At 43.2% G+C, this 14,991-nt stretch overlaps 1 protein-coding gene across 1 annotated transcript in view; it reads left to right on the top strand.

Annotated features, from left to right (window-relative positions):
* ATP5MJ (ATP synthase membrane subunit j) overlaps positions 1–14,991 on the top strand; it is a 244,257-nt gene that overhangs the window by 208,535 nt on the left and 20,731 nt on the right. The window contains exons 2-3 of the mRNA XM_086937884.1: positions 8,215–8,338; positions 10,875–10,898. Of these exons, the coding sequence (XP_086794010.1) occupies positions 8,215–8,338; positions 10,875–10,898 (148 nt within the window). The remainder of the gene's footprint in view (positions 1–8,214; positions 8,339–10,874; positions 10,899–14,991) is intronic.

Below are 14,991 nucleotides of genomic sequence, written 5' to 3'. Positions count from 1 at the left end.
CGTTATAAACAAGGCCCACTGAGCATATTGGGGCTCAATTAAATCCAACTACATATACCGTGGGCACAAATGTGCCACTACTACAAACTGTAGGTGACACCATGTCCCCATTAATCATTTTGGCCTAGTGAGCTGTATATTGTGTTGGCCTACTTCACTGTTTTTGTTCTTTTTTGGCATTGCGCTTTTTCTTTTGCATATTTTATGGCATGTTTATTTGAAATATGAAGAACCCATGAAGTTTCAAGTTAGTTGAGGTGGTGATCTACCTTTCGTTGTAAAGGGAAAATTCTTCTTGTTCCAGATAATCTTTACATTGTTCTTTAACTTAAAGCAGATAAATGCATCAATACACAAACCTGGTTAATCGTCTAGTCCAATTGTTCTTAACCTTGTGGACCCACACTTAATCATTACTGGATTCCAGGGAACCCAACTGAATCCTTACAAGTATCAAGGGAACCTCATTGAGTCATTATTGGAATCCTCAGATTCAGACCTAAGCCATTTCAATCATCTGAGCCGCAAAAAAAGAAACAAAAACAATGAAATAAGCATTCATCAAACAAATATGGGAATTATGACTTATTTATTTTAGTATTTTACAGAGCGCAAACTTGACCCGTTAGGGTATCAGTGCTTTACAGAGTCAGTCATACAATAGGCAGGATATCACAAGAGTACTGTAAATTAGAGAGGAGGGGATGCTGGATACAAGAGGGATGGGAGTATACAAGGATAGTCAATATTACAGTTGCTGAGGACAGACTCCCGATTTCTTGGTGGGGCGAGGTTGCAGGATGAAGGCAGTAGTCTCTGAGGTGGTTGTGGAATGGGTTTAGCCTTGGAATTTACCCATGAGGAAGGATTTAGCCTCCTTTTTGAAGCGTGCCAGAGAGGTTCTCAAACAAATATAAAAAAGTTAGTTTTAATTGTTATGTGAATGTTGGAGCTTTTCTAAACTCAATTAATGCCGCCCTTCATCCATACTATATTATGTTTGATGCACTTAGGTCATGGGTCTGTTAGATGAATTTGATAGGGCATTTGGACTAAGGGTTAACTGGATTAGGTTGTCTCTTCAAACTGCATAGTTCTCCTAAGCCGCAAAGGCAAGAGGTCCGGAAGGGCCGATCACAGAGGAAGTCTGACACCATTAAATATTTGGGTGTACAAATATCACACTGAGCGAAATCTTATTGATGATAATTTTGGGATGGCACTGGCCTCGATCAGACAATCCGGTGCCTTTTTGATTGTATTCCCAATGGGTAGGGTCTCGATAGCAAAATTGCTGGTTCTTCCGAGGCTCCTTTATTTCTGTGTTGCACCTCCAGTAATACTGAAGAAACTATTCTTTGCATACCTGTAGCTATTACTCACGGCGCACATAAGGGCAGGCGCAAGGTGGCAGTTAAATGCCCTGTATGCCTTGCTGCAGTAGGAAGGAGCTCAATTATAAGCTTTATTATGGAGCGTCACAACTTCAGTGGCCGATGCGCTGGCTGGGGAAGCTAAAGAATCCCGAACCACCCCATAGTAGTCCACATTGTGCCAGGTGATTGCCTGCTATTGTAGTGGTTCCGAAGCACCCCGTCCTCAGAGGCTGAATCAATGTACTGTTGAAAGTTAATCATATTTTGCTGGAGAAAGTATATTTATAGTGGTAAGTAGGCAATACCCAATGCCCCAAATCTTCCACTTTGGGCTCTACCACAAAGTAGGCGACTGATGGGAGTCACACCGCATAGATAGCTGGAGGACTGCTGGAATCGTGATCTGAGGGAACTAGTAGAAGACAAGAAGTTGCACTTGTTTGATAACCTGATGGCCACATATGCTCTATGACTCAGACAATTCCTCTTATATTCTGCGCTAGGGGGGGGGGGTCATGGGTAGGATATGGGGCTTAGTGACATTTACCCAATATTGCGGGACAGCTAGACATGGTTTTGGATTTGAGTTTGACAAAACAAGTCATCATAGGACTGTATCGGATCCAGCTGCAGAATACTTTGGGGGGGGGGGGGGGGGTCACAGGCACTCAAGGACTGGTGGAAGACTAGTTAGTGCCCAGAATACAGTTGAATTCATTGGTTAGCTGTTTGAGCTTGATAAAGACTGTGTCTAGGAATGCTAGGTTCTGCTTCACCCAATTTAATTATGTACATCATGCTGATCTTACCCCGGACAGGATAGGGAAGATGTAAGCCAGTGCCCAGTCCACTGTGTGCACATGGTATGGACCTGTCTGCTAAGAACCACATTCTAGCGCTAGGTAATGCATTGCATTTCTGTGCATTTCTGAGCCCACCACCTCTATTCTGCTGTAAAATCCAATTAGATGCTTGCTAGACATGCGCACAGTTACTAAACGAATGAAGCAGCTTGTCTGCTTTCAGACCATTGCTCTGGTTCTAGCTAAGCTCCGTATAGCTATGGCATGGAAATCCAGCAGGACTTCAGCAAGGGAGCTATGGTGGATGGATATGGTGAAAGGGGCGAGGGATGAGTTCGCAGTGCCGGCAAACACTAGCCAGGGATAGAAGAGGCCTATATATTGATCAAGGAGAAATGTATCTTGAGAAATTGGAACAGAAATCAACCACTCTGATTTGGGGGCCTGCGGGTAATGACTGACTCGGGTCATGTGTGGTCACGAAGCTACACTTTGGTGCCACCCCCTATCTCCTTCAAAAGAAAAAATTGTACTCATGATGATGGTCAGTCGATATTTTTAGTTTTCTCCATGAAGCAGCTGGCTGCTTCTCTCCTGGTGCACACAGAAGTCGTGATCTCTAGACTTGAATATGAAATCATAAACTTTTTTGACTCTTGAATGAAATCTAATTTGTATGTACTAATTTTATTGATGCAGTCCATGCATGCAAGAGATCTTGAAGTTGCTAAACTGTTTCCCATCCATCCTCACTAGTGTTTAACCCCATTAGTGGGTAATGGATGGTCTCATCTCATCATCCACGCCCTCTGCCTATGCCTGATTCAAATCAAACTAACGACTTGTCTGTGCCATCCTATTGCAGTTGTCTAAGCTTTCTACCTTCTTGAACTTAAATATGTTGCTTTCTGCTGAATGCTTACAGTATCCCTATTTGAATAGATTCTGCCTCCGTTCTGCAGTTTGTCGTTGTCATTATTACAAGGCTAGTTCTCTACATTTACACACACCACCCTCCCAGAGCATCATCTTAGCATTCATCTTTCGAACAAACTTCTCATAATTGTAAGTTTTTATCCTCATTCCAAAGCATATGGTATTATTCGACTCTAACTTCACCTGCTCTCCACCTTGCTAGTGCTTCCATATCAGTCTCTGTTCGGGTCTCTCACTGTATATCTCTGTTTAAAGAAGTCTTCTCGTCCTTTTTTTATGTTCTCAGACTACAGACACCTGTGCTTTTTGCAAAACATTTAGTTACCAATTCTTTAAAATACAGTGTGCTTTTGTTGCACTCGTAAGAGTATTTCTCTCCCACTGCCATCATAAATCTGGCCTTCCCTTCTACCTACACGGTGTTCACTTTGAACCGGGCAACTAGGGGAGGTGGTATAGCCATGGCGACTAAATCTTGCTTCCTGGCTGAGTGGAAGGTTCAGGATCTTCCTATGTGTGAAAGCGCCTCTTTTATGGTAAAGGTTAGTCATCAATTTACCTTTAGTGGCATGCTTATCTACCGTCCACCTGGGAATGACACCACCTTCAAGGCAGCCCTAGTAGATGTGGTTAGCTCACTGATCTCTAGTTGTGCTAACTTTAACATCGTAGGTGACCTAAACATAAATTTTGACCAGGCGTCATCTTTATCCATCAGCACCTTGCTAGCGGACCTTGAAGCGCTGCAATTCAACCAACTAGTCACCTCTCCCACCCATATAGGAGGCCATATACTTGACCCTTTCTTCACCACCCTAGGCCGGGCTAGAACATCTGACCCGATGGCGGTGGGTTGGTCGGACCATATGTTGGTTAAAGTGTCATGTCCCTTAGATAACCCACAATTCAAACCTGTGGATAAACAGATCCTTAAGCGCAATTGGCGTAAACTCAAGCTGGAGGAGTTTAAGATACTGGAGGCACAGCCTTTAGGCACATTACAGAATGTGGAACAGGGATACGATCAGTTTTGCAACTGGGTCCTCACTGCCCTCGATTCTCTTATACCCCTGCGTTGGTCTAAATGTCATGCTAAGACCCGCAGCCCTTGGTACAATGAGACTCTTGCCGAGCTTAAGAGAGCCTGCCGGCAAGCTGAGAGGGCCTGGAGGAAATCCTTTGATCCCATGCTAAAATCGCTGTACTTTGCCCAGCTCAAGACCTACCACAGAGCTATCTGTCAAACCCGGGCTGCTTATTATGCAGCTGAGTTCTCCAATAGCCCCAACCCCTCCAAGTTAATCTTCAAGGTACTTAAAGACCTGATGGGGAAACGGGCTACCTCGCGCGAAATCTGCACGGACTCGCACTGTGAAAGTTTGGCATCCTTTTTCGTCGAGAAGGTGCAGACAATTTACCGAGGTTTCATACCATCTGCTTCCGGGGATGCTCCTAGTTCTGTGAAGGTCTCGGTATCTGAAACTCTATCCTCCTTGCCGGCCATGTCTAACGAGGTATTCAACACTCTTAGCCTCAAAATTAAATCTGGTTCCCCCTTAGACCCGCTGAAGCCGGAGGTCTTTACTCTCCTCCCGCCCTTTTGTCGTGAGCCCATCTTGGACCTGGTGAATCTCTCCCTCAGTGAGGGCATGGTCCCTCCCTCCTGGAAGCAAGCTGTGGTCAGCCCTATTTTGAAGAAACCCAACCTAGACCCCTTGCTCCCGGAGAATTACCGGCCTATCTCCCTCCTGCCTTGGACCGCTAAGGTCACAGAGGCACACGTGAATTCCATCCTGTCTGCCCATCTCTCGCGTAATAAGATTCTTGACGAGAGTCAAAATGGGTTTCGCTCGCAGCACAGCACTGAAACGGCCCTGCTCTTTATGACCGAACATCTGCGGTCTGTGCTGGATGCTGGGCAGACTGCGGCGCTCCTTTTGTTAGACCTGAGCGCCGCGTTCGACACGGTGTCTCATGACATCTTGATGCGGCGCTTGGAGGAGGTAGGTATTGCTGGGAAGGCTCTTCAGTGGTTCCGCTCTTTCCTCTCGGACCGGTTTTTCAAAGTAGCTATTCCACCAGGCCAGTCCTCTTTCCATCCTTTGGGTCTGGGAGTCCCTCAGGGCTCTGCTTTAAGCCCCACACTGTTCAATCTGTATGTGAAACCGCTGGCCGCTGTCGTCAGGCAATGTGGCCTTACCATGACATCGTATGCCGACGACACGCAGCTGGCGGTGACACTCAGTGGGGACCCTGAGGTGAATGCGCCCAGATTCCGTGCAGGACTTATAGCTGTGGCTAATTGGATGCGTAACAACTGCCTACAGCTTAATGCGAAGAAAACCGAGGTCCTGATCTTAGGGAAACAGGCGGAACTTTGGGGAGACCAGTGGTGGCCTCCCGAATTGGGGGTGTCTCCCATTCCAGCGGCGGAAGTTAAAAATCTGGGGGTCTGGCTGGATTCCAATCTCTCTTTTACCAGCCATACAAAGAAGACAGCAGCTACCTGTTTTGGTATTCTGCGAGGACTGAGACCTGTCCTCAAATTCTTCGACCCCCCACGCTGCAACTGGTGGTTCAGGCCTCCATCCTCTCCCGATTGGACTACGGGAGCGCCCTGCTGCTTGGAGTCAATCAGGCTGAGGCTACTAGGCTTCAGAGGGTGCAGAACGCCGCTGCACGGGCCATTGTGGGCCTTCCGAGACGATGTTCCGTCTCCACTGTTCTGACCTCCCTTCATTGGCTTCCGGTCAGACAGAGAATCAAATTTAAGGCTCTCTGTCTGACATTTAAGATCCTGAAGCTTTCCTCTCCCCCCGCCCTTGCGGGCCTTATCTCTCCGTATGTCCCTGCGCGGTCCCTCAGGTCTGAATCTTACCAACTGGCGATTAAGCCAAGATTCAGACTGAGTAGGATGGGAGGACGCTCTTTTCGCATTCTGGCGGCTGATTTATGGAATTCCCTTCCTGTCCACATCCGTGCCCTAAACAGCCTGACTCTTTTCAGACGCGCCATCAAAACTCACCTGTTTGCCTCTGCTAACTGATTCCTTTTTTTCAGCTCCTCCTGTTATGTTGTGGTACTTGATCAGGCGCCAGGACGCCCCTTCGCTGGGGCAGCTGTGCGCCAAATAAAAGTTATTAACATAACATAACTTCAAACCGAGCGTACCACGCAACCTTCTACAGAGTACTTGCAAAATAGCCTCTTATGCATTGTTGCATCTAAAAAGTGCACTCAACCGTCAAACTTTGTCACATTCAGTTCTTTATCGCTTATGTAAAACACCACACCACCACCATTATAAGTGTCACCACTATCGAATGTAAAAGCCACCACCAATACAAAAAAAACACACCCTCTCCGGCGGTTCCTACCAGTTTCGGGCTCAGGTCTTTTCATGTTCCCTCTCACAAGTGTGGTCGTTGGGAGCCAAACATTATTACACATCTCCTTCTGTGACTTATTCCATTACAGATTGCCCTGCCACAGATTGTCATTTTAAAATTCTTAAAGCAAAAATATTTGAAAGAACTTGTGGGATGAGCTTTGTACCACTTCCAAATTCCTTATCCCAAGTGGAAAAGTTGTAAATGAAAAAATGATCTAAATGACCCAGTTTGTTCTTTAATCCCCGCTTGAATCATACAGAAAGAATCCTACTTTAGAAGGTTACAATTCTGTTGATGTAAAAGGTTTCAGTCCCCTTCAGCTTCTCATGGCTGAATCTGCTTCTTCTCAGAATTGGTTCTCCTCTCTAGAGGACAACTCCAAGAGTGAATGTCGATCTCAATGGCCCTACTGCATCCCAATATTGACGTGCAGTCTCTGCCAGGAATAGAAGCAGGAAGGCCTCTGTGTTGGTAGATATTCGCCCCAGACACCCCTAGTTGCATAATGTGCCTTTACAATTATCAAAATCCCCTCTGGCACATGTGGTGCCCAACCACACTACTCTAGTTAAAGATGTGGTGCCCAGAAATTCTAGTACCTACAGCTGCTTGCTAGCTTAAGTTGAAAATGAGCACTCTAACCATTTCTTTAGTTCCTATCATCTTCTGGCTGACTTCTTTACTAGCATTGAAAAGCCAAGCAAGTCATTACTTTCTGTAGACTATGAAGTCTTGGTTGCAATATTAAGTCAAAAAAGGCATATCATGTAACACATTTGTATATTTGCATGTTACTCATAAAAGTGTACTCTTCTCCCCGATTAAATATACCAAATTTGTAATCAAAGCAACACACTCCAGGATACCCCTACATTTAGCAACCCCTAGGAAATAACAATCAGTATTTACTTTAAGAATTTAGAATAGAGTCTTGATGTTGGAAAGCTAGTTGCATTATTCAACAAGTACACGAATATTCAGATTTGAGATGCCTTGACAGTAAAAGTAAGTATCCAACAATATTTACATTAGCATACAAACTCCTCAGTGTGCCTACTTGCAGGAACCTTCCACACTACAGAACATCCACCAGTAATGTCAGTCATAGCTGGAGTCTACTTGTAGAAGTCTTGGTCACCTAACTACCTTTAACCAAATTACTTCACAGAATGGCCTAGAAAGGATGCAAGATTGAATTAGCCTTGTCAGTAAATGCCAGATTTAAAAAAAGCTTGTTAGCCAGTAAGATTTTGTTGTTTGTAGTCTCGGACCTCTTCTAAGATGGTCTTCTGGCTATTGCTACTTTTTACAGATTTCCAAGTAAAAACAGTGGAATAACTTATTCTGCCAAAGTTCCTAATCTGAAAATGTAATACCAGAAGAGAAGATGTCTTTTCACAACATTCTAGGAAGGAACCCATTTGTAAAATGTATAGTGAGTGATTTCCCGCACAACCATCTTAATATGTATTCAGTTTTGCTTACAGTCTTAGTTCACTGTGAATGCAAGGCATAGTTTAAAGACATCCTGCAACTGTCAGTTTTCTTGTCGTCTTTTTCCAGTGATAACGTCTTACTGCTTGAATGTGGATATTTAGTTTGCATATGAATCGCCTTAATAGAGAACAATTAACCACTTTCATTTTGAGAAAAGAGTGCATTAAACAACCTTTGTACTTCTTAAACATTTTTAAATATCTATTGCAGATGGCGGGACAAGCACTGACTGCATGGTGGGCCAGAATGAGGCCGTACTACACCAAGGTACATCAAGAGATGTGGGTTGGTGTTGCCATCATGGGCTATTTCTACTACAAACTATCATATGGTGGTAAGTTTGATGTATTTTCTTCTTTGCTCTGTTATGTCTCTATAATGTATGTGGTGTTCTGCATCTGTATTCATTTGGCATATTTGGATCTGGAGATTTCCTTAATGGGATGCAGAGTCTTCAATGTGCTCTGATTAATTAATTCTGCTCTATTTAACAACATTGATGGATTGTTAACTCTGACTCTGCATTACAATTTGCATTGCAAGCAGGCTACTTAAAAATACCATAGCTGCCAAGCCTGTGTCCTTAATAATCAGAGACTGAGCGTGAGGTTTTTGCTGCTGTACGTGCGTTTTTATAAATATGTTGATAACATTGATAGTGCATGAAGTTCTAGCATCAGTACTGCAGAAGTCACAGATTGTTGACCCTGATGTACAGCTTGAACTTTAAAATCGCAGAGTGCGAAATACATGGACTTGAATAAAAGATAAGAGGAGGATAGTCAAATTAACTGTGTGTCCATTTAATTGCTATATAGTCTCCACCGTTCCAATTGCGGGTTTTACTTTTCAAGATCTGTTTTATTGAATTTTGAGAGCACAAAGATGCGTATGATACAGAGCACAGATTGCAAAGTGACAGTAGTGCATTCAAAAAGCGTTGCATACACATCTGCTTACGTTGACTAGGTACTAATCTGTTTACGTTCCTCTTGGGTTGTTAAAGGTCTATTTAGTCCCCTAGTCTGTTTCAAATCCTTCTGTTTTTTTAAAAATAATTTGTCTGCGTCTTCACCCCCAAGGTATGAATGCTTTTACACTTCTACAAAAACTGTTTATAATGTTGCCTTTGGGCACCCCGTTAGAACGAAGTGTTCAGCTAAAACTGCTTCGTTTTTTACTGTTTAATGCCTTTAGTATCCAGTATTGTAAACATCACATTATCTTAGTTGAGTATCTCTGGATTCTGTCTAGCCTATCTTTACTTAGTTTTTGAGATGCTGGTGCCACCTATATGTGCTTGGCAGTATGGTCTGGACTGTTCCCATGAGGTCCAGGGTCGAAACTGATTTGCATATGGCTGGGTCTGAGCTGGGGTGGCAAAGTGAGCGAGCTAAAGAACAATGATGGATTCAACCCAGATCTGTGACTGGAAAGTTTCAGCACTCCGTCCATCATCGCTTTGTGTTTGCTTTGTTCGCCCTAAGTTGGCGTGGTATGCTCAGACTTGGGTCCCTTGCTCACTTTGCCACTGGATTCAAGCTTGCCTGTCTTGAAGGGTGTTACCTCGAAACCGGTCCCAGGATGCTTATTTCCCGTCCAAGGGAAGACCTGGCTGGGCAGTTCGGTCTGGACTGCTCCCATGAGGCACAGGGTCAAGACTGATTTGCATATGGAAGGATCTGAACTGGGGTGGCGAAGTGAGCTAAATAACAATGCTGGATTCAACCCAGGTCTGTGACTTGGGATGAGTGTCTGAATAGTTTCAGCAATCCATCCATCATCTCTTTGTGCTTGGCAGGGAGACTTCAGTCTTTTTATCGTACAATTTGGGTGTGCTTAATGCACACAATTCACTGGTATGAACATACTTTGTAACCATGCTACATATTGTTGTGAATAAGGAATGTCTAACTATGTAAGACTTGTGGCATTTAGCTTAACAGTACATCAAGTTTTGCAAGTTGGCTGCTTCTTGACACTTACCAATGCAGTTCTTCTTTGGATCATAAGTTGTGAATGTTAATCATGAATTACTGTTTGAGGTACTCAAAGGGCAGCCAGAATGGTGTGCTTCATTTGGGTTTTATTTTCAGGGTCCCAAGGGTTTGTGTTTGCAGTTTTGTTTTATATTAATCGCCATGGTGTTACTAAACGTTACCACTTTCCAGCAATGGCTACCAAAGTTGTGTGTTACATACTTTATACTTAAAAATACAAACGGCCAGATGCAGAGGACTTAAACATACATAGTACATTTTAAATGTCACTGCAGATACTATTGCTTGTTTTTAATGTATATATTTTTTAGGGTATTCATATAATGCACTTCAAGGCCACAGAACTGCATTCCACAGAACAAGCAACACCTTCAAGCGTGTGTTGGTTACAGAGCTGCCATGATCACACATATCAATTCTGATGGTGGGGTGGGTGGTGGAAGGATTGAAAAAGAGGCTGATGTAGAAAAATTATGGTTGTGCGCCCTTTCCTGAATGTCTGGAGAAAAGGGTTAGTCTTAAATGAAGGTTAAACTGATCGATAGGTTGAGAGCACGGGAGGATAAAGCCAGTCTAAATATTTTTTATTTTCTTGCGAGCCATCGTCCTGAGAGTACAAGGTGGTGGGAGGGATGTTTGTATGATGACGCAAATTTATGCAACACAGAAAGTTTTAATGTTTAATGCATGTTGATATTTAAGCAACTTCATAAAATTAGGATCATCCACCTCCTCATTACTTCTTTTAGTTTGAAGTTTCTTAAATATTGTACATGTGGTAACACATTGTAACATTGAAAGGAAGCGCTTCATGGTGAAATTGACACTGTATTGAGCAGCTACAGTAATTGTTTTACTGTTTATTTCTAGGTAAAAAAGCAGCAGTGAAAGACAGTAAGTATATTTTTGTCTCAAGATGCGTGGTGCATGAATGATGTTTAAAAATATTTGATGTTGCAATATAAAAGTTGATTGACGTTTTAAAGAGAAAATAAGACTGACATTGCAGCCTTGTAAAATTTGCAGCCCCTAATGTAATCTTCCACTCACCCCGTTCCCTGCCAAAGTTAAAATATCCTCCCATCTCTTAGCCCAGACCATGCCCCCTCAGACACACTAATAAACGCCACTTTTTTGGTCAAACCCAGCCGAACCTGCGCCATCCTTATCTCGATTAGAATCCCCATGTCCTCTATAGGATCTCACACAAGATCTTGGTCCATAATATTGAGTACCCTTGGTCGTTTTGGGTATGTCCGATTTTTACTGCCACTGGCTAAATATTCTAACACTTGTCTGCATGTTTTCTGTAAGAGTTTGGCAGTATTTTGTGTGCTGTAAGTAAACGTTTTACCCAGAATGAGGACCAGATCTTCTTCAGTCACAATGCATGTGACTGCACCTTAACAGTTCACAGAAGTGCCATTAAAACCTGTTTTGCTGATATTTTGTTTCTGTAAGGCTTTCCAGTGGGACTACTTCCGAGCATATTGCCAGAGCAACCTCTCTGGCCAGCTGTATATTATCTGATTTGTTGATTGATTGATTGAAATGTATGGTTATTTATGGTCCTGCATGTAGGATGTGTGTGATGGCTTCCCACATTCCTTCTAGCCTGCTCTCTTGCGACCTGTTAAACACATGAAAAATGTTGGCGAATAACACCATTCATCATGTAATGTGTTTCATTTGGATCTGCCCTTGGAAGACTGAAAAGAAGTAGAGCTCCACACAGACGGTGAGTAGGAGGATACTTTATTCCCACCCAGACACAGGAACTCCCCGGCAGCAACTGCCAGAGAAAGAACATTCCCCACAGTATGTGCCACGCAGGGAACGCTCAAACACCAAGATTCCCAGACCTGGAGAACCAGATCCCAACATATCTCCCCTCCTACAATAGAAAGACGAAACAGAAAGAAGGAAGGAAGGAAGGAAAATGAGGAACAAGATGGATAAGGAAGAGAACAAGAAAAGAAGCATAACCACAGCATAGCAAGGGAACAAAACCAAAAAAACAACTGCCACAAGCATGACAGAATGATAAAACCGCAACTTCTACATATTATAATCATGAAATTTGGCAGGTAAGCGCTTAGTCCTGGAAGGCCTGGATGGCACACGGACAGAAGAACGCTCAGAAAGAACCACATCATCCCTCCCACCAACTTCAGAAGACACATCAACGGAAGGGGATTGTGCACCCAATCTTCTGTTGACCTCGCCCACCATAGACCTAGGAACAATGGAAATGCAAGACTTGTTATACACTCTACCATCCAACAGTACCACCACACATTCCTTCACCTCAGACACTTTTTTAGGGGACGAAAACCGAGATTCACCTTTGTGGAGAAAACCAGGTTTCTTGAACCTCACCCACTTTAACATCCAGGGGATAACTTACACTAGGCCTAGAATCATACTTTGCTTGTACAGCAGCTCTGACATCCGTTACGCCAAATAATTTGCTTGGATCAACCATTCTTCTAGACATCCACTCTTTATTCAGTTTGGAACCAGCCACTCTTCCCCGAAGCAAAGTGAATGGAGCAACACCAGTACTAATATGAGGCGTAGTCCTCACAGCCCACAGCTTATCACAAAGAGCTTTCCGTCAATGCAAACCATTCACCAAAGCAAGTTGCACCTGTTCCTTGACAACACGGTTGAAGCGCTCAACCAAACCATTGCTACGTGGGTGATAAAGTGACGTACAAACATGCCTAATACCCGCATCCTTAAAAAACCCTTGCATCTCGAAAGAGGTCAACTGAGTGCCGTTGTCAGAGACCAGCTCTTCTGGAAAACCCTCCCTAAGAAAAACATCAAGAAAGAAACTAATGATCGATGAAGAATTGGCATTATCAACAAACCTAACCTCAGGCCACTTTGACATGTAATCAATAAGAACAAGGGCATACTTGGGAGAACAACCAATGAGACCAAAAGGACCAGCAATGTCAAAAGCCAGTTTCGACCAAGGCAAATTCTTTACCACAATAGGTTCAACAGGAAAAGGTCTTGTCACCTGAGACTTCACTTGTGACACATGTATAACAATCGCGCGCAAAATGTTCAACATCTTTATCCAATGCTGGCCACCAAAAATCTTGTCTAACCCTACGCTTCATAGCACGAATGCCAGGAAGGCCCTCATGAGCCAGATCAAAAATTCTGTTCCGAATGGAAAAAGGAACCACGAGTAAACCACCCCTACGTAATATGCCATCTACAACAGACAATTCATCTTTGATCCTTTTAAAAGGAACCAATTCAGGAGAACAATCCTTGTCACACGGCCAAACACCAGATAAACAGTCAATTGCCTTCAAAATCACGTTATCTCCAGTTACACCATCCAACCACTCTTGCTCAGAAAGAGCACAACCAACAGTGTCATGCAAATAACACACAGCACACACCATCTCCAAATCATCGCACTCCTAAACGTCATTCTCAGAACAAAGGGGAAATCTAGACAAACAATCAGCAACATGATTTTTAACACCGGGCACATACTCAAGACGATAGCGGAACTCTTGCAATCTGAACTGCCATTTGGCAACACGCGGTGTAGCTCTACCACCACCTTTAGTAGTAAATAAGTCAGTTAACGGTTTGTGATCGGTTCTCAGTATGAATTCATTTCCCCATAAAAAGTTCTTGTATTGCTGCATACCCCACCACAAACCCAAAGCCTCCTTTTCAATAGTTGAATAAGTGCCTTCAGCACCCCTCAGTGTCCTAGAAGCGAAAGCAATAGTTTCTTCACGACCATCATTTCTTCTTTGAAGAAGAACCGCACCTAGACCCTCATTGCAAGCATCGGTTGAAATAATGCATGTCATTAATATTGAACAATTTAAGCGGACTAACTTGTACAATTTCATTCTTAATCGACATAAAATTTTTCTGACAATCCTCATCCCATACAAATTTGAATTTCTTTTTCAACAAATTGCGCATAGAAGCAGTTTTAGTGGAAAAGTTGTAGACAAATTAGGAATAATATTCCACTAACCCCAAAAATGACCGAAGCTGATCCTTATTAATAGGCATGGGTGTGTTTTGAATTGCATCCATAATCTTAAGCTTGGGTTCGATACCTTTGTGAGAAATGTGGTGACCTAAATAATCAACACCATCCTGCATGAACTTACATTTGTCAGCCCTCAATGTTAAACCACTAGACTTAATTATGCTCAAAACATGTTTGACCCTCATCATGTTAAAGTTCAGTCTTCCCATGTATGGGAATGTCATCCTGAAAGAATACAACCCCAGGAATATCCTTAAATACGTTTTTCATTAAACGTTGGAAAACAGCCGAAGCTGATGCAAGGCCGAAGGGCATACGGATGTAGCGATAAGCGCCTTCAGGAGTAACAAAGGAGGTCACATGCCTAGATTCTTTACTAAGCTCAATCTGATGGTACGCAGAAGAAATATCGAGGGAAGTAAAGAATCTAGCACTGTCTAAGGTGGTCAATAATTCATTAATATTAGGGAGGGGTTGACGGTCAACCCAGATGTTGGCGTTAAGGTCACGTAAATCAACACACATTCTCAGACAATTGTCTGATTTCCGAGCTAAAACAATTGGTGCGAGCCACTCTGAACCCTCAATAGGTTCGATTACACCAGCTGCACATAAACGTTCCAATTCTGTTTTGAGTTCAGGGCGAAGACTCAAAGGTACCTTCCGAACCTTATGCGCAACAGCTTTAGCATCGTTCTTGAGAACAATCTGGTGTTGGAAACCAATAAGTTTCCCGAGCTTCGCGTCAAACTTCAGGAAACCTACGTTCCCATTTGACACCAGAGAGCTGAGTTATGATGTGGGAAGGAAAAATAGGAGCCGAATTATAAAATTCACTACGAGAAATCACCATGTCAGGATGATTGGGATCCAAAACGATGTTTAAATTACCTTGATCATCCCACCCTAAAAGGTTGGCCCCCCTCCTTGACCACAAATATGATG

This window comes from Lissotriton vulgaris, chromosome 9 (assembly GCF_964263255.1).
Source record: "Lissotriton vulgaris chromosome 9, aLisVul1.2, whole genome shotgun sequence".
Lineage (NCBI taxonomy): Eukaryota > Metazoa > Chordata > Amphibia > Caudata > Salamandridae > Lissotriton > Lissotriton vulgaris.
This window is presented reverse-complemented; position numbering and strand designations above follow the sequence as displayed.